Source organism: Anolis sagrei, chromosome 1 (genome assembly GCF_037176765.1).
Source record: "Anolis sagrei isolate rAnoSag1 chromosome 1, rAnoSag1.mat, whole genome shotgun sequence".
Lineage (NCBI taxonomy): Eukaryota > Metazoa > Chordata > Lepidosauria > Squamata > Dactyloidae > Anolis > Anolis sagrei.
The window spans coordinates 32,398,271-32,418,848 of NC_090021.1; the positions used below are offsets into that span (position 1 = coordinate 32,398,271).

Genomic DNA, 20,578 nt, shown 5'->3' on the forward strand with positions numbered 1-20,578 from the left:
CCAAAGAGCCAGCGTTGTCCATAGATGCCTCCAAGGTCATGTAGCTGGCATGACTGCATGGAGTGCCATTACTTTCCTGCCAGACCAGTACCTATTGATCTACTCACAATTGCATGTTTTCGAACTGCAAGCTTGGCAGAAGCTGGGGCTAACAGCGGGAGTTCACCCCACTCCCCAGATTCAAACCACCACCTTTTCAGTCAGCAAGTTTCAGTAGCTTAGCAGTTTAACCGCTGCACTACCAGTGGATTTGATAGTAATTAGCAACAAATGGAAAATTGCAATCTGGGCTCAATTTTGGTGTCCCAGTAAAACACATCCCCTCTTTTACGTGGGGAACTTCAAATCTAATCAACTGGCAGGGTGCTAAGAACATGGGATGTACAATGGTATTCAACTTCCCACATTCTCTCAATGCTATATTCCAGAGTTCTGGGAAAAAATCCTGCTGGATTTGCTACACTACTCATAAGAGTTTATACTAGGCTTTGGGCTTCAGAACAGTTTTATTTTTCCACATAATCAAATGTCTTAACTCGATTTTAAATTTAATTTTGCCTTGAGATAGTGCAAGGAATCCCTCTCCAGCAAAAATACAAGCCTTTGTATCACAGGAAAAGGGCAGAGTTTTCTTGAAAAATATCACCTTCATGTCGGCGGTTTGAATCCGGGAGGTAGGGTGAGCTCCCACTGTTAGCCCAGCTCCTGCCAACCTAGCAGTTCAAAAACATGCAAAAGTGGGGAGATCAATAGTTACCACTCCAGTAGGAAGGTAACGGTGCTCCATGCAGTCATGCCAGTGGCCACATGTCCTATGAGGCATCTACAGACGATGCTATATCTTCGGCTTAGAAATGGAGATGGGCACCACCCCCGAGTCGGACACAACTAGACGTAATGTCAAGGGGAAATCTTTACCTTTACTATATAGTATTAATTTTAACTACAAATTATCGGTCTTGCTTATAGGGAAAACCACTGATCACACACATACCATTCTGGAAGCTTGCCTGGCTATCCTGTAAGCTGTCCATCCATTGGAGACATTTTCAAGCTGTTGTTTGATAACAGTTTTCACATCAGAGGATAAGCTCTTTTGACTGGCAACAAATATTACTGTAGCAAGAGAGACCTGATAAAGAAAAAATTAACCAGACAAGCATGAATGAAAAATAAAAGAACACAGGATCTATGCAGGAATGAAGCTGATCAGGTATAATATTGTACAAAGAGATCTTGAAGCACCTTTGAGAGTGAGAGAAACAAAGTTCATAGTATAACTTTGGTAATATGAGGTTGGCTTTGATGAAGTTGACTGAGTTTATGAAAGCTTGTGCTACAAACAATTCCCTCTCAGTTTCATAGGTGCTACAAAATCCCTTAATATGACCTCCTTATCCATGGAATCAATATCAATATTCCTCTCCTTCCACTCCGCAAAGTTTTTCCAGTCCAAATAATAAGGCATTTGGGGATAACACATGTTTAGTCAAAATATAGAGTTCACTATCTATTAGGCATGGACAATCCATGGTTCTGAATGGTTCTAAGGTACTTACAAAACTAAAGGGCGCTGGTGCCTTGCTTCTAAAGTGTTGCTAAAGTTCTGGTGGTGAAAATTTCAGAACACTAACAAAACTTTCAAAATTTCATTATAAATGGCATTTCCTAATTGGTTCTGTCATAAAAATAGCCAATAATGAAATAATAATGAAATTTTGAAAGTTTTGTTAGTGTTCTTAAATTTTCACCACCAGAACTTTAGCAACACTTTAGAAGCAAAGCACCAGCGCCCCCTAGTTTTGTAAGTACTTACAACCATTTAGAACAATGGATTGCCCATGCCTACTATCTATAGTTTCAGGTATCCATGGTGTGTGTGTGTTTGTGTCTTGAAAGATATCTGTGGGATCTGGGGGCCATAGTGTATTGATGAAGACTAACACAGCTAAGTCTTAAGACATGAGCTGTCCCCATTGATAAACTTTTTTCCTTTTCTAGCAATAAATCCTTATATAAAGGTGAAGTGGATAAAAACTGTGGTATGAGATTCTGGGTTATGGAGAAATAACTTTCAAAGGGTGGGAGGGGGGTAAACATATGATCAAAATGGAATAGTAATTGGCACTAAACAGCATAGCTAACAATGAGGAGTAACAGGAGGTTTTGGGGCTCTTTCATCACTCTGAACAATCACATGCAAATGTGGCCCTTTTAATAGTGACTCTAAGGAAAACACTGATTTACAGAAAAGATATGGAATAAAATCTTGACAGTGAAAACATGATAAAGACCTATGCATTTTTAATTCCAAAAAAGAGATAGTGATGTTGTATATTTAATACATCCAATTGTGCGTGTTGAAGCCAAATATAGAGTCCATGTGAAACATGTGCCACCCACTGGATTAAACAGGAATTCAGAAAACCAGGACTCTAATTTTCCTCAATAATTATTCTGGTTTTAACTTAGAAATTTTTCATTTTCCATTGTTACCTAAATATAAACGTGTGTCTAAGGCCCACTTTGTAGATATCATAGAGAAGGATATGTCAAAGTGGTGAACTTAACCATCTTCCTTTCAGCTACAAGATTAGTTTACACTTATTTGTTTAAATTAACTCCATACGTTTACTTCTTCGGTCTTTCTTCTTCAGTAGCATTTCCCCTTTCTATTCTACCCCCTCTTCATGTTAACCCTGCACTTTATATCTGTGGTATATACCTTATATCTTCACCTATGCTAACTTTCTCTGTGAAGAGTATTCTACTATAGCATTACCTTCCTGGCCCCATCTACATTTCCATATAATACAGTTTGAAACTGCATTATATGGTCAGTATAATAAAGGTAAAGGTTTCCTCTTGACATTAAGTCTAGTTGTGTCCGACTTTGGGGGTGGTGTTCATCTCTAGTTCCAAGCTGAAGAGCCGGTGTTGTCCATAGACACCTCCAAGGCCATTTGGCCAGAATGACTGCATGGAGCACCGTTACCTTCCCACCAAAGTGGTATCTATCGATCTACTCATATTTGCATGTTTTTGAACTGCTAGGTTGGCAGGAGCTGGGCTAACAGCAGGAGCTCACTCTGCTCCCCGGATTCGAACCACCAACCTTTCGGTCTGCAAGTTCAGCAGCTCAGCAGTTTAACCCGCTGCACCACCAGGGACCCCATGATCAGTATAGACTCATATAATGCTGTTCAGTGCAGTCAAATGGTATTATATGGGTCTCTACACTGACCTTATAATACAGTTTCAAACAGCAACATATGGCAGTGTAGATAGGCCTTTAACTTCTTTTCTGAACAAACTTCTCAAAACAGATATTTTCTCTTTCACTATCACAGAATGGGTTTATAGGTCTTTTCTAGTGCTGAACTAATAAATTCCTAACAATCCCCCTTCTTCTTTACACACACTATTTCTATTTAACCACAATCTTGCAACCAAGCACTTGATTTCCCCCCCCCCCCCTACAATTATAAACTAGCCAGAATATAGGGACTACATAAACAGTAAACTTCATGATATTCCATGACATTTTCCTAGGGAGAAAAGACCTCAGGAGGAGAACGGGCAGTAAAAAGCCATTTACTTGCTACCAAGGAATGCTTTCCACTCCATTTACTAAGAGAGCAAACTGCTAAATGAACTGTCAAGTTACAGCCTGTTCCATAAGTAGCTTGCTAAATGTTTATTCAGTCTGATTCCACCCAGACCCAGATGCTATCAAGAGCAATTATCCTGGATCAATGTTTCTCACCAAAAGCTCTTGCTGTTTGTCAGAAGCTGACCGTCCAATCACTTTATAGAGATCCATCAAGTCTCCCAGCATACCATCCCCTAAAACTGGCAACTGCATAGCAATGGCTGCCAAGCAATGGCAAATGAGGATCCGGGCTGCGTCCTGAGTGCTGTGCAGCTGTGTCAACAAGGACTCGACAATGGACTGGCTGAGATGGGGGCGACACTTGGCCAGCTTCACCATGCAAGTGAGTGCTCTCTGCATTGGAACAAGCAACATTTTGTCAAAATTCATTCTCCATCTGTCACCTTTCAACAGGTGCAAACATCTGTCACAGTATTCAGGTTACTAAGGAGCTACATTATGAAGCACATTATACTATCACATAATCAAGGCTTGCAATTTTTTAAAATCAATACAGAACTCTCTGAACTTTCTATTTTTCCTTATCTATTAACTGAAAAGTCAATCTGGATCTAATGCTAATGTTTAGGACTATGTTAATGAGTCTCGGACTCTTGAATTTCTCTTTCTCGTCTCCATTTACTTAACGCGAAGACAATGACTACATCCTGGTTTTCTAGTTTAGAGTTAACCAACATTTTGCATTCCAAAGATCAGGGTGTGTAATTTGTGGTTCTCTAGATATTATTGGTCCTTGTTACCAGAGACAATGGTGAAAGAGACTATGGGCTGCAGTCCAAAAAGATCCAGAGGGACACAGGTCACTCGTCCTTGGTTTAAACAATGCTTTGTTACAGTAAGTCAAACTGTGGTTTATGAACATGGCTTGGTTCAACAAAATAGAGTTTTATTCAACCAGAGGTCCCAGTCTGAACATAAAGCCTGATGTGTTGTTGAAGGCTTTCGTGGCTGGGGTTGCTGTGAGTTTTTTGGGCTGTATGGCTACATAAAAACTCCAAACATCACCCAAGTCAAAAAAGAAGCACAGTTAAACCCCTGGTAGACCTTGCAAAAAGAATCTCCGAATCCCATCTCCTCCAAGGTAAACCGGACCACCTAAACTGGGCTCTATAGGCCAATGGATACTCCACCACAGACATCAGAAGAGCTGCAAGACCAAGAACAAGCCATGAGCGTAAAGACAATGATCCCCCAGAGGAAAAATCTTCTTAGCATACATCAAGGGAACCACTGACTGCATAGGTAAGCTGATGAAGAAACACAACCTACAAACTATCTACAAAAATCCAACAAATGCTATGTTCAGCAAAAGACAAGAGGGATCCCCTCACCTCTGCAGAAGTCTACAGAATACCATACAGCTGTGGACAAGTCTATATAGGGACCATCAAACGCAGCTCTCAAACATGAATCAAGGAACATGAAAGGCACTGCAGACTAATTCAACCAGAGAAATCAGCCATAGCAGAACACTCGATGAACCAACCTGGATACAGCATGTTATTTGAGAACACAGAAATGCTTGACCACTCTAACAAGCACCATGTCAGATTACACAGAGAAGCCACTGAAATCCACAAACATGTGGACAATTTCAACAGAAAGGAGGAAACCATAAAAATGAACAAAATCTGGTTACAAGTATTAAAAAAAACCTCTGAAACCAGGACAGTAAATAAAGAGCAGCACTCAAAAAAGAGGGTAATTCCAGGAAAAAAAACAATCATAGCCAGCTAACACCCCCAACCAAGGATGCCCCCAGGCAGGAAGCTGCCAGGCTTTGAGCTGCAAGGCCATTTAATGCTAATCAAGGTGGACAATTGCAACATTCACACTTGCCTCCAACAGACAATAGTTCTTTCTCCTACCTTGGACATTCCACAGATATATAAACCTCACTTGCCTAGTTTCCTGAAGAGAACGCTTCTGGATCATGACCATACATACCCGAAAACTCACAGCAAACCATGAAGTCTGATGTTTTTATTATTATTATTATCATTATCATCATCATCATCATCATTATGGAAGTTGCTTTGGCTCCCATTCTGGGAGAAAGGTAACAGATAAGTCCAATAAACAAACAAACAAACAAATAACTTCATTCTTGTGGCCATGGTAGAAGGATAGAGTTGATCAAGTCTATCGGTGATGCTAAAACAGAAGGGGGAAAATGCAGCCCTCTAAATATTTCTGAACACGATCTTTCACTCTGGCTAATGATGGGAAATTATGAGAGTTAAAATGTATTAAAATCTGGAGGGCCACAGCTCCCCATCCATGAGTGAAATCATAGATTAGTGTTACATCAAAATCAGTACTTGGTTATAAAAGAACTAGAATACAAACCAATGGATTCAAATTAGAAGAAAAGAGATTTTGCCTAAACGTTAGAAATAAAATTTTATTTGTGAGAGAGATTGTCTTGGGATGGATTTTCTATCTGGTGGTGTTTAAACAGCGGTTAGGTGGGTTTCTTTCAGAAGTGCCTTACTTTCTGCATGGCAACGGTTGGTCTAGATGACCTCTGTGTTCCCTTTCAACTCTAAGATTTTATAATATTAAGATAGAAAGTGCACAAGAACAGGAGAGAGATACTTCCTTGCAATTTTATCCTTCAGTAGTGGATGAGTCAATTCAAATTTTAATCAAACCAAATCAGGTCAAATCTTCTCTTGATGCTTCTTTAAGGTTCCACTTTCAGGATTGGCTGAGATCTTCAGTACTGACCTTGTTCTGAGTACAGCCTGAAATGCTCAGATACGCATCTACTTTCAATGTGAAACAGGATTATTACTAGAATTTAATCAAATCCCAAAGCATCCCCAGTGGTAAATACCTAAAATCCATTATGTAAGTATCTGAGATAAAACAACACAAAACAAGAATATTATTTACCTTTAAGGTTGCTTGAGTGCCTGGGCTGCTGTCTTGACTACAAAGAACAAGAAGAGATTCAAGGCCAAAGACTGCATCTTGCTCCAATGGCAGGAGATCTAGGATCAAGATCTACATGTTATTCCATACTGTCTTAATATTAGCTACCTGTTCTTTTGACCTTCATTTATTTTGGAAGTCTGAAATACAAGACACACCTTACTACCACAACACAGCAAAAGGCAGAAAAAATTTCAAAAACAAACAAATTCAAATCCCATCAGATTTAACACAGCTGTGGACAGATTTCAAATAAAATGTTTTCAGTTCTACTTGAAATGGTTCTCCTTTTTGGTCATGTAAAGAAAACAGTTGTTTGATTTGGCCACCAAACTGGAGAGCAAGGTCACCTCGTTCATCAAGCTGTCATAGGGAGAAAAGAACAAGATGTCTCTTGCCTACACAGGCAGTGATATGCCTTTCAGCCTCACCTTTGCTGATTTATCAATGAACACACTTTAATCCATGAAGTTATTTTCTGATTATATTTATTAACCCTTCAACGTCATTATTATTCTGCAAGGAGTGAACCCTTCCATTACAGGATCAAAGTGAAGGAATGGGGTACCTACGGAGACAGAATAGTCACCCAACACAGCAAGACGGTTCTGATACACAATGTCATGTTTAGAATTGCAATTGTAAAATAGAAAGTATTTGTGGGCTTCTCATCTGTCATAAACATCTCTTATAACATAAAGCCCATATTTTATTGTACTTTGCTTAAGTTAAGTCTAAAAAAAAGGAAACAGAGGCAGGGTAATTGTGTTATTCTAGATGTGGATAAAAAGCTATCTCTCTGAAAGTAGGAATCTTCCTCTTCTCTCAGGTGGAAGAAGGAAGAAGGCTCACCCCTCAGGACCCTTGAGTACCAAATTTGTAGTTTCTAGAAGGTTTATCCTGCTAAAGCATACACCTTATTTATTCATTTATATATTTGTAAACTGCCTTTCTCACCCCGGGGGGGGGGGGGGGGGGACTCAAGGCGGTTTACAACATACCAACAGCAAAAATTCAATGCCAATATACATGTAAAAACAAAAATCATAGTAACTAAACCCTAACATAGAACTATAAATTAAAATCATTAAACCATAAACATGATACATAAACAGCATTTAAACTTTAAATATTTTTAATATTCTTCTACATTGTCCCTGTCTTGGGAAGTGGAAGCATTGGAACCTTTCTCAAAACCTTGAAGGACCTTCTGGAGTAAGAGAACAAATAATGCCCAGCAGTATATATATGCCCAAGAACCATCTGCAGTCAAGACCGCACCATTTGAGGATAAAAGGATGCAAGGACACATTCTTTGTTCATATTTTCAGTTACTATATCCTTTTCCTTCTCTATATCACCACTAAACCTAAACCTTGCGCTCTCAGTAATGTAGTCTCACTCTATTATACCCTTTCGACTTAAACCGAACAGGATCTGTGATCACTCCCTCCAGATCAATACAAGGGCTTCTGTACAGTCCCCCAGTTGCCATGGGGACAAGGAGGCTATGGTTTTTTTTTTCCTAGCAAGGATTAAGAAAACACAAAACCTATAAAACCACATTTAGGATTGGGTAGTATTTCCTGCACTCAGCTGGCTGCTGAAAAACTGGTGTGGAAAAGAATAATAACTTACACAAAGCTATATTTCTCCCTGTCTAACATTAAAATATGAGAGTATTGCTGTCAGTTTCCTTTCCTCCCCAAATACTGAACAGCTTAATCTGCAGGGATTTTAAAATTGCATTTGTTTTCTTAAACGACCAACTTTGACTAAACCTCAAAGGATGAGCAATGGCTTAAAGTGATTGTCAACTTTGATGCAGGCCCATACACGATATTTTCTGACTAAAATCAGTGTGCCAGAACTAAGTGTCTTTATATTGGTAGAGCTGAAAAGGCATGTTTCACTTTCATCACCAGAGCAAATTACCTTAGCAAGAAAAAGTGACAAAAGTTAATTTGAGTTTGAGCCCCCAGATTTAACTGCTAAGATAACACTTCAGAGGTTCTTGGCTTCTCAAAGGAAATAAGAGCACATTACACCAAACATTAATGATAGTGCAGCCACAGACACGAGTTACCTTTTTCCTGACAGGAAGCAACTATATTTGTCAGAACTCGTACTCCATGAACAGCAATGCCCTGGTTATTGTGGTAACAGCACTGCTGGGCTAGTTTGATTAAATCAGATGATCTTGATGAAGCAGCTGTCACTCCTAAATAAGGAGGAAAAAGACATTTCTAAAAAAAAAATCATAGCACTATACTGTTAATTATAGGCATACCTCAGTTTACAAAGCCTCTGAGAAAGAAGCTCCTTTTAACAAAACTTTTCACTAAGTCTTCTGGAGGAGTACTTAAAGCATCACTGGTATCAGGAAGAGGGCAAAAAAAAGAAGACCCTTTTTCATGTCGGGAGCGGCTTGAGAAACTGCAAATCGCTTCTGGTGTGAGAGAATCGGCCGTCTGAGAGGCTTCTCTCATGTTCCCGCATGGGGAGATGGAGCTGACAAAGGGAGCTCAACCCGCTGACCTATTGGTCAGCAGTCTTGCTGTCACAAGGATTCAACCCACTGCGCCACTGGGGGCTCCTAAAAAAATACTGAAAAAACACAAACACAACTTGCAGCAGCTCAGGAGCAGGCAATCTGGCCGGTCGTATTTCCCTATATAAGCCACTCCAGGAGCTTGAGATCATCCTACCCCCACTCTGAACTTGTTTGGTGGGGAAATGAGAGAGGACCTTCTCCATGGCACTTCCTGGACTCGCCTGCCAGGTGGTCAGACACTGTTCTTTCTGTCCATACTGTCCTTTCAGCCAAAACCCTTTTTATTTTGATAGGCTTTTAACAATAAAAAGTATTTAAAGAATGGGTTGAAAGGGTTACATTGTTTTAGAGTGATATGCTTCAATTACTTTTTAACACCACAAACAGTACAACTTTTAACAATAGTGAATCAAAATTTATGGCAGTTTTTTTAAAATTTTGCAGTTCTCAACAGGAAGGGGGGGGGGACCCCTCTTTCTACCACCCCAATGCCCTGCACATGACACAAGGAATTAGAAAAATGTAACTTTTGTTTTGTTTTCTACATGAGGCTTCTTTGAAGGCAACAAGCAGCATACATACAAGTTTTCGATAAACACAAATAATATTACTTAGAAAGCCAAGTCAAAATTTGAGGACCCCTGTATGTAACTGTTTTTCCAACTAAGCTTCCCCCCCCCCCAAAAAAAAAAATAAATCTCTGAGGCCCATTCTTCCTCAAATCATTCCAAACTAGACTGCTAGAAAATATCTGAAATTGAAATATAAGTCTAGATCCTTCTAAATGGAATGATTGGGACCCCCATACCTCTGCATTAAAAAAACCCAATCTATTGGGTGACATTAGGTAGCTCATTATTCCTCATTCTATTTGGCCTTTCAAGGTTAAAATGCAAGTGCAAGTTCCTTACAGGAACAGTTAGACACAGAGACAAGAAATTATTCATTCAAATGCAAAAGGAGCAAATATCATAAAGGTGACTTTATGGCTACATCAATCTTCTGATTAAATTGGAGTCAGTAGTGGCATTTGGTCCATTCTCCTGGGACACTCTATACTGCTGTTTAAATTATGTGGTATAATGGGTTCTCAGTCAATATTTCACTAGTTTGTAGTTGTTGGCATAGTCTGGAAAGACAGAAATGGCATGTAGCACTAAAGCAGGGTGGAAGTGAATTGTACAATAATTTGTTTTATTGCACCTGCACCCAAGCTTACGCCTACTTGCCCTTGGCAATTTTCTAAAGAAAGTCACTGAACTGGACATGCACTCCATTATTTCAGTCATTCTTGCAGTCCTTCAATTCCAAATAAAATCAGCTTGGCTGTCTGTGAATGACTTCAGTGCCTTCAAAGGGAAGGAATACGCTGTTCAACATCAACAGTGTCCAAAAAGGAAAAGAAAAGCACCACACATATAATTGTCTACAGAAGAAAATAAAGGTTTGCATGCCGAAATTGGCCTGATCGAATCTAATCATACCTGGACCAGCGTTGAAATACTGCTTGATGGCTATTGTCCCTGACAGTGTGGAAAGAACAGACAGCATGCCTAATTTCAAACTGTCATAAGGGGTTTGAAGAGCACATTCACAAAGTGCCTGAAAACAAAACAAAAAAAAATCATTATTTTAGTACATGGAAATAATTCCCATGTGCTGATTATGACATGATGACTGGCAGATGTATTTTGCTTGGTTATATGCTGCTGGCCACGTGAAGTACTAAAGGCAAAGGTTTCCCCTGACATTAAGTTTAGTCATGTCCGACTCTGCGGGGTGGTGCTCATCTCCATTTCTAAGCGAAAGAACGGTGTTGTCATGTGGCTGGTATGACTGCATGGAGCGCTGTTACCTTCGTGCAGAAGCGGTACCTATTGATCTACTCATGCTTGCATGTTTTCGAACTGCTGGGTTGGCAAAAGCTGGGGCTAATAGCAGGTGCTCACGCCGCTCCCCGGAGTCAAACCACCAATCTTTCGGTTAGCAACTTCAGCAGCTCAGCGGTTTAACCCACTGCACCACCAGGGGGAATTTTATTAGGAATATTAGAATCATGGCGTTGGAAGAGACCACAGGAGCCATCCATTCCAACCCCTGCCATGAAGGAATACAGCATCAAAACACCACTGACAGATGCCCATCCAGCCTCTGCCTAAAATCCAACAGAGAACATTAAATATTCAGTGTTTCATACATATGGAATGTGTTTGGATATAAAAATATTGCTGAAAATTCCAGATTATTTAACACTGGCTGATAAACATGTCTGGAATAAAAACTGAAAGCTGGATTCTAGTAAACAAATTGTTGTTGTTCATTAGTTCAGTCGTTTCCGACTCTCTGTGACTTCATGGACCAGTCCACACAAGAGCTCCCTGTCGGCTGTCACCACCCCCAGCTCCTTCAAGGTCAATCCAGTCACTTCAAAGATACCATCCATCCATCTTGCCCTTGGTCGGCCCCTCTTCCTTTTTCCTTCCATTTTCCCCAGCATCATTGTAAACAAATTAGTATGGCTATATTATATGGTTAGGAAGCTGGATTGGGATTTTGGAGATCAAGGTTCATGTCCCCATTCACTAGCAACTAGTATTGAAAAACTAACAAGGAAGCAAAAGCTTTCCAAATCTGGGCAACAAGTTCATCAGAGCTCTAACAAAGCTTAAATCCAGGTTCGAGGCTGAATTCTTGCACTTTGTCATCAGCAAAAAACAATCCAAAGTCCTGGCTTTGAGCTAAGACAAAGATTTGTGTAATTGTTGGTTAGTAAAAGTGCTCTATCTGGCAGGCTGAAGAAAACAGAGACAATCAGATAACTAGGCTGGGACTTACAACTTTGCCTGAGGCTACCAGACAGGCAAGAATTAGACTAGGGTCTTCTTGACTCAAGAATGATACCATACCAGATTTTAGGTACAGCCGATGCGAGGTATAGAGTGGTTCTACTTATTCTCATCTATAATGACAGTTTTACACAAGCAAGTCACTTTTGATGAACATGACTGTATGAAATCATGCATAAAAGCTATTATGAGATATGAGAAGCATTATGCTTTGGAGTCCATGGAATCCTGTCCATTTATATTAGCATAGAAATGGCATCAAGGTAAAAATTATGGCTATACATTAGAAAAAAATTAAACCAAACAGTATTATGGTATCATAAGCTCTGTGGGCAACAGATTTTTTAAAAATAAAAGCCAATATAGATTATTAATTAAGATGACATTGAAGGTAATTTCCAGTGTGACTCATCTGATATATGCTCATAGCTTCTGAATCTGTCTATAGCGTTCAGCCTCAAAAAAGAAGCCAAAGCAAGGCAAGGCAAGACCAAAATTTAAACTGGTGGTCCATTCTGCAAATTATATCTAATAAGAAGATTCTTCTACACAGATCATAAATACATTTGTTTCCCAAAGAGGAGTGCATGGGATTCTCCAAAGTAATTACATTTGTTCCATCGCAACATGCCAGATGGAAAAGCGGTATCCTCCAAACAGTTCCAAATGTTAATGCAATAATAAATGGGGTTTGCTTTTATGCAAAACTAGGGATTCTTTTGCTTTTATGCAAAACTTGGTGATGCAGTGGGTTAAACAACTGAGCTGCTGAACTTGCAGACCGAAAGGTTGGCAGTTCAAATAACTTAACTCTATTTTAAATTCCGTTTTGCCTTGAGACAGTGAAAGGAACCCCACTCCAGCAAAAACTTCAAGCCTTTGTATCGCAGAAACAGGACAGAGTTTTCTTGAAAAATATATCCTTCATGTCAGTGGTTTGAGTCCGGGGAGTGGGATGAGCTTCCACTGTTAGCCCTAGCTTCTGCCAACCTAGCAGTTTAAAAACATGCAAATGTGAGTAGATCAATAGGTACTGCTTTGACAGGAAGATAACGGTGCTCCATGCAGTCAAGCTGGCCACGTGACCTTGGAGGTGCCTACGGACAACACCGGCTCTTCGGCTTAGAAATGGAGATGAGCACCACCCCCTGGAGTCAGACACGACTAGACTTAATGTCAGAAGAAACCTTTATCTTTAGGAATTATTAATTAAAAAGTAAAAGTAAAATCTGATAGAGGCATTTTCTTTCTTGTAATGACGTAATGCCATCATTAAGCTGAGCAGTGAGAAATAAGTCTCATGGGAGAAGTGAAGTCTTTATAGCAATCATTCATATTTTCCTACAATTTCCCCTTTGGTTTTATATCAGGAAACCACATTATCGACATTTTGCCAGAGTAATATAAAACCTTAATAAATCTTTAGCATAAAGGCCATTTTCTAAGTCACTGAAGTAAAATCAAACATCCAGAGTAAGCAAATACACAATTTGGCTTTTATAGAACTAAGCTTGGCCTGTTTTTCCCTTTCTCCCTAATTGATTGCATCGCCTTTTGTTCAGTAACTCCATGGCATCATATATGTGTTTCCTCTTTTAACATCATGGCAACTATGGGAAATGGATCATATCAAAAGACAGTGTCTGGCCCAAATTCATTCAGCAAGTATCAATGGGGATTTGAACCTTCAACTCCCAAATCGTAATCCAACATCCTAACTATGAATACAACCATACTAATTGGTTTATTGGAAGTTAGCTTTTTTTATTCCAGACATGCTTATCAGCCAGTTGCTATCAACAATTATACAAATTAGATTATACTTTTTCATTCCATTATGAAACCAAATATAGAATTCTATATTGCCATCACTGCATAAGAATTATTTTCCAAACTGGATTGCAAACATTTCTGTCAAAAGGCAAAGAGGAATAAAAGATTTTGACAAGGTCAAAAATAACTGGATTTTCTGAGCTCTTTTTAGACAAGAGACATGAAACACCAATGCCAGAATTTGCTATCTACAGAATGAGGTGCAGAAATTAAATCACACTAGAAAACCCTGCCCTCTAATTGCCAGATAGATTATTGTTTATTAGATTTATAAAATTATACTCTTGCCTTGGAGGCACTCAGGGCACTGTACCATAAAGAAACATCAATGCTACATAAAATTATAGGAACAAAGGCACACAGCCACACGATAAAATTTACAAGCAAAATGAAAATTAAAGAGCAGCAAATCACTGAGCGCATAAAAGAAAAAGACAGGCTTCATGACCGATCTAATGCAGGACAAGGAAGGAACTGATGTTACTTTCCTCAACAAAGAGCTCCATCATTGGGATACAGCTAGAGAAAAGGCACAAGGCTCCTATCAACCAAGCCTTTTTAGCTGGTGAGACACACATTATAATGACCCCGAACAACTGTTAGGCCCATCTACACTGCCAAATAATGCAGCTTCATAATAGCATTGAACTGCATTCCATGAATCTACACTGCCATATAATGCAGTTCAATAGAGTTAAATTGCATTATATGGCAGTCAGTGTAAATGGGACCTTAGTTGGGGTGGGTAAAATGTGCCCACCAGGAGTAAAAATATTACTTCCAAATTACCTTTAGGAAATGAAGTGGACATTTTTGCCACTTATTGAGGACTTCTTGAGATTGTACATAAAACCTGAGGGCAACAAGACAGAAGATCTACATCTGGAGTAAATCTCTCTGCATATTTGTTTAGGAATAAACTACATCAAATTAAATAGGTTTTATTTCCCAATTTGTGTGTTTAGGAGTTCAGCCCAAGTAGTAATAGTAATAGTAGTGGTAGCAGTTCTGTTTCAAAACAAAGATAGTATTTACATACCTGAATATTCTCTCTGCTCCATGTATGTGGAGTTTTATTAGCTAACAGCTTTAGATCTTGGATAGCAAGCCTCTTTACTGCTTCTCTTGGGTCACTCCTCAAGTATTGCAGCAAGAGCTGTATCTATGAATTCAAAATGAAATGGGTTTGTCAATATACTGACAGTCCCCAAGTTACGAACAATATGAGTTCTTTAAGTTTGTTCTTAAATTGAATTTGTTTGCAAGTCAGAGAAGTTACCTTTTTAATGTGCAATTCCCGCCATCCATATATATATACAGTATATATACAGTATGTATGTGTGTGTGTGTATCTATATATATTTATATATTTATCAATCTATATATAAAATAGTTTTTGGTAGCATAGGGAATGGTTAGCTTATTTTGCTGCCTGTGCCCCTGTTCAGAAGATTTCATCTCACTTTCCATCCCTGTAATAACTGGATTTTGAAAAAATTAGCTTGTTGCAGAAACAAGGATTGATAATAAAGTTTCAGTTGAGACACTTTTTCCACATGACAACTCTGACAGGAATGTATTTCCCTTCCGAGGGGTAGATTTCTCTCTTTCTATTGTCTCACCCCCATTTTTAACTATGAGTCCTTTGTAAGTTGGATGTTTGTAATTAAGGGACTGCATGTATATGCAAGCAAAAGCAATTAAGAAATAAGCATATACATGAATGCTTATGAAAACTAAACAGACGGGATGTGTGCGTGCACACACACAGAAATTTAAAATAATTGATTAAATATTTTATTTTCTTTATACACCACACTTGTACTTTGCCCTTTTCAACCCAAAGAGGACTCAGGGTGGCCTCACAAAGGCAAAATTCAATGCCGTTTATACATATACATATCGGTAAATAAACAACTGCATTAAAATCAATGCAATTAAAAACAAACATTAAAACATCAGTTAAAATGTTTATTTATTTACTATAGTTGTATCTCGTTTTTCTCAACTCAGAGGGACTCAAGGCAGCCTTACAACAGGCAGCAATTCAATGCCAAATATACATGTATAAAAAACACAACTTCAATTAAAACATAACTTATTAAAAATATCAATTAAAATCACATCATTCAAAACATAGTACAGGGCTTTTCCATTTATCCTAAAATTCTTTGTCTTCCTTTGAGTCCAAGAGAATGTAACTTGCCCAAGGCCAACTAATAAGTTTCCATGGCCAAGGGGGATTTGAACTCTGGCCTCCAAAATCATACTATAACATTAAAAATGCTGCACCACAATGGCACTTACATTTACATATATATTTATACCTGTTTCATTTCTCCAGTTTTTATAAGTTGAATCTTATGTACTTTTCTTCCGTTTTGCTTACAAAAATAGCACATATAATATATTTATTTATTTATTATCCAAACTTATATACCGCCATTCCCCTGGGGCTCTGAGCGGCTTACAAGAACAGGCTACAATCTAACACAATTTAAAACAATTTAAAAAATTTTAAAAACAGCAATATCATATGTGTGTGTGTGTGTGTATATACACACACACACAATTTTATACACCTCTGGAGGCTCCACTGGATCATTAACTACCCCATTTTTATTAATGCTTCCCAGGAATACAGAAAATATATGCTGGTTCTATGGCAGTACATGTTCCTTAATCTTGTAGAAGTGCAAGAAAAAAATAGACACAGAATGAAGCAGGGAAAAGAAAATATTCTTGCTACAGGGGAAAAATACTCATGGCTGCTAAGATAGGTAAGTGATAGCTGATAATGTCTATGTTAATTTGGGTTTTTAAAATGTAACCACGACAAATAATTTAACTTACAGTATTCCCTTGGTATCCTATCAGTTTTGGCTCCAGAAGCCTTATAGATACTGAAATCCATTGATGCTCAAGTCCCAATACACATTATGCCATAGTAAAATGGAAAAATCAAGGTTTCCTTTTTGGATGTTTTTTGTTAATTTTTCAAGTCATGAATGGGTGAATCTATATATGCGGAATCTGTGGATATGGAGAGCTAACTGTGCTTACTGAGGTATAAGTAGATTAGGTGAAGCTGAAGGCATTACCTGCTTAGGGATATCCACCAGAGAGGAAGCAGCAAGCAAGGTAAAGGTGTGCAAAGTAACAATGACCATCTTGGTGGAAGGGTAGGATGTCACCAGCTGTTGAAGCAGTTGGCGAGCCCCCGAGGCCAGACTGGCATCGTGATGCATATGCTGCAGGATGGGGATCAACTTCAGCTTCAAGTCTACTGGAGTAGCTAAACCTAGAAGTATGACAGGAAAACAATGATTTGATTTCTAGGAGAAATCAAATAGATCAGTGTTCCCCAAACTCTGGTCCTCCAGATGTTTTGTACTTTGACTCCCAGAATCCCCAATCACTGGCCAAAGCAGCTGAGGTTTCTAGGAGTTGAAGCCCAGGATCACTTGGAAGACTAGAGTTTGGGAATCATTGAAATAGATGGGAAAGTGAGTTTAATGTAGTGCATCAGTAGCAAAATTACATACAGTATTTGACAACAAAATCAGGGCTTCTTTGCAGACATTCAAACTTTAAATACTATAAAATACGACCGTGCCACAGAGACATCATCTGCCAGGGTTACTCATATGAAGCAACTGCCATTTCCTTTAAGAAAAATGTAGCATTCCTCTTCCTCTTTTTCTTCTCTCAACTTGATATGCTAAGAAGCAATATTAATTTGAAAGCCTTATTCTATAAAAAGACTGTATAGACTGCAATTATAGTTTAAAAGCAAGGTAACTCAAACTAGTTATTACAAAAAAGCAGCTGGGTTACTTAATCATCGTTTCCCATTTACTTCAACAGAACAAAAAATGGAAAACCGTATATTATGATTTTTCATGTGGAGTAATTCAACTATTATTTGGAACCAAGCTTTCTCTTTCATTATAGATTGCAGCAGGAGCAAAGAGGGCGAAGTACAGAAGAAAGCTTCCTTGTTCATGAAAAGCCCAGTTTATTTTTAGTTCAGGTACCAGATGATTCAGGTAGCATAATAAACTATGGATTATCATAATGGAACACATAGCAGCAAGGACTGAACAAGGACATGCATACTTGCTCATCCCATTCCTCTTCCAATATTGCCACAAGAAAAAAGTTAAATGCTTTCATTTCTATTTACCATACTTTAATAGAAGTGTTAGAAACCAAAACGGTTCTCCATGCTTATTGTCAATGATAATTTCCAATATAAACTCATGGTGTTTTAAGCTACAACTTGTTGGGTTCAGCCACAAAAACAACAAGAAGTTGGGTTAACCAAAGATTGATATAATTTTTTTTCTAGTCTTGCAGCCACACTAGAAGAAGTGTCATGGATGCTCATTGTTTTTGTCATAAAGCAGAAGTGGCCAAGGGGTGACCTTGGGCTCCACCCAATTGCTGCATTTTGGTCAGTTTGTGTGGCCACCAGATATCCGAGGGGATGGAAACTGGCCCTCACACTTGTTGAAGTTACATCTCTCATACATCATAATTAACTGCAGGGATGGAAATAATAGATTCCGCAATGCCCCACTGTTATAGTACATCCTGCTTCTCAAGACAATCACTACAAAAGAAAAATCCCCCAGAATTTTTTTTTAACAGAAATGTGCCTCCAAGCCAAAATGAAGCACATGTCACTATTTTCTTTGGAATCAGAAAAAAATTAGAAAACTAGAAGTGAACTTTTTTACACCAAGAAAGTGACTGGTACAAGTGCAAAGGTCCAAGAACTGTAATGTTGGGTTCATATGGCCCTTGGCCTTCCATGGATACAACCCCTTGGTGTATTGTGAGATCTAAATAATTTTTCAGCATTTTCTTACTCTTTCACTATCTTCTAAACCTGTTATAAATCATTTTAGTTGAAAATATGACAAAGAAAGAGAGAACTCCTCTTCAAATATACAACAGTAAAACACTATATTACAATAAGAGATGCCAGGCCCACAGAAAGAAAAAGAGCAACACATTGCAATCTCTAGGTCTTCAAACTGAGCTGCAAATTCATTGGGATATATCTGTCAAAATGCCAAAAAGATTTTAATTTTTAAAAAAGGAAAGAACCCCCACATCAGAAGCATGAATACAAGTACAAATGCCAAACTGAAAATTATTTAAAAATAAATTATTAGGTAAATGGCTGTACCTTGAATCATTTCACTGATTTTGTTACATATTCCTCCGGCAAAATCTCTATCAATAGTAGAGAAGAAGAAATTAGTTATAGAACTGAATGAACTACAAAAAGACTGAAGCTGATTTTTCTGACTCACTGCGACCACTAATGTTCATTAAAATGTTAGTTTGTTCAGATTATGCCACTGTAATCATACACAACTGTGCTTAATAACACAGGGAGAACAGAATAAGCAAACCCCAAGCAGAGGACACAAATTGAGGCGACAACTGAGAAATCTAGATCTTTATATCGTCCTCTTTTGTCAGCTAATACTGACCAAATGAACAAGATATTAAGCCAAATGATACAATGATGTAATTATGTCCCCATTACTCTTTTTCTCTGTAGGTTCTTTAAAAAGGCTGCTCAGAGTTTTGAGAAGTTTTGGTGAAGATAGTAACTTAAGATCTGCACCACTATTATTTCAGCATACCTTAAAAAAGACAATATCACATTTTTTGCCTCCAATTGTACTGAAAATCCAGAAACCCTTATTCTGAGAAAGCAGATATAGAGGAGAATGCATCTAGGGGCCCTTCCACACAGTCATATAACCCAGAATACCAAGGCAGATCATCTACAATATCTGCGTTGAACTAGGTCATTTGAGTCCACAGTGCCATATAACTCAGTTCAAAGCAGATAATGTGGGATTTTATACAGCTGTCTAGAAGGGGCCTAGATATTTTAGTTGCAACTAATTTTGTGCAATGCATAAAAGACTAACAGTACAATTCAACTTCTTATGAGTGCAACAGCCTGGAAAATGAAGGAAAAAAATCCCTGATTTTTATCCCGTCCTTTTCCTGAGCTCATTATTGATTTTGTATCAGTTTTATCCATCAATGAAGCAAAGTCTGCTACAAGACAATCACTTATTTATTACTTAAACTTTATCCCATTTATTACCTCAAATCTAGCAGCAACTAACCAAAAAATAAAACCAAGCACAATATTGATACACACTATATTGATGATGCTAGGTAAACAATCATTGTTCAGACTCAGTTTTCTTCCTTCTACAATAAAACACTGACAGATTTGTCGTAGGGATTGCTAATATTAGTAGATAAAGCACCATATAAATGGCAAGTATTCAATGTCACTGCCTTTGCACTCATGAAAAACAGATGTTCTGCAGGCATTCTACTTACTTGGACTGAGCAGAAAAATTAGCTGCCGCAAAAATAGCAGCTTCAACCTCTACATTATCATGAGAATCCAGACTCTGGCGAATACTGTGATGCGCATTTTTCCTTTCTGGAATTATGGATGCCATGCTACCCAACATCCTGGAGAACAAAATAGAGGAACATGAAGAAAGAGCTCAGGAACCTGCTTATGATGAACTACACTTTTAATATCTTGCCATTCCACCAACAACAACAACAACTTTATTTTTGTATTCTGCCACCATCTGCCCGAAGGGACTAAAGGCGGCTTACATGGGGACAAAGCCCAGTCAGAGAAAGATTAAAATATAAAACAGTAAAATTAAAATAAAA

The 20,578-nt window shown here is 38.3% G+C and overlaps 1 protein-coding gene across 1 annotated transcript in view; it reads right to left on the reverse strand.

Moving 5' to 3' along the window:
• The window catches only part of INTS7 (integrator complex subunit 7), a 48,830-nt gene that overhangs the window by 24,807 nt on the left and 3,445 nt on the right, over nucleotides 1-20,578 (reverse strand). Inside the window, exons 4-12 of the mRNA XM_060754314.2 lie at nucleotides 20,228-20,365; nucleotides 19,041-19,087; nucleotides 16,945-17,144; nucleotides 14,883-15,005; nucleotides 10,649-10,766; nucleotides 8,697-8,831; nucleotides 6,572-6,669; nucleotides 3,767-4,006; nucleotides 995-1,132 (exon numbers count right to left, since the gene is read on the reverse strand). Of these exons, the coding sequence (XP_060610297.2) occupies nucleotides 995-1,132; nucleotides 3,767-4,006; nucleotides 6,572-6,669; nucleotides 8,697-8,831; nucleotides 10,649-10,766; nucleotides 14,883-15,005; nucleotides 16,945-17,144; nucleotides 19,041-19,087; nucleotides 20,228-20,365 (1,237 nt within the window). The remainder of the gene's footprint in view (nucleotides 1-994; nucleotides 1,133-3,766; nucleotides 4,007-6,571; nucleotides 6,670-8,696; nucleotides 8,832-10,648; nucleotides 10,767-14,882; nucleotides 15,006-16,944; nucleotides 17,145-19,040; nucleotides 19,088-20,227; nucleotides 20,366-20,578) is intronic.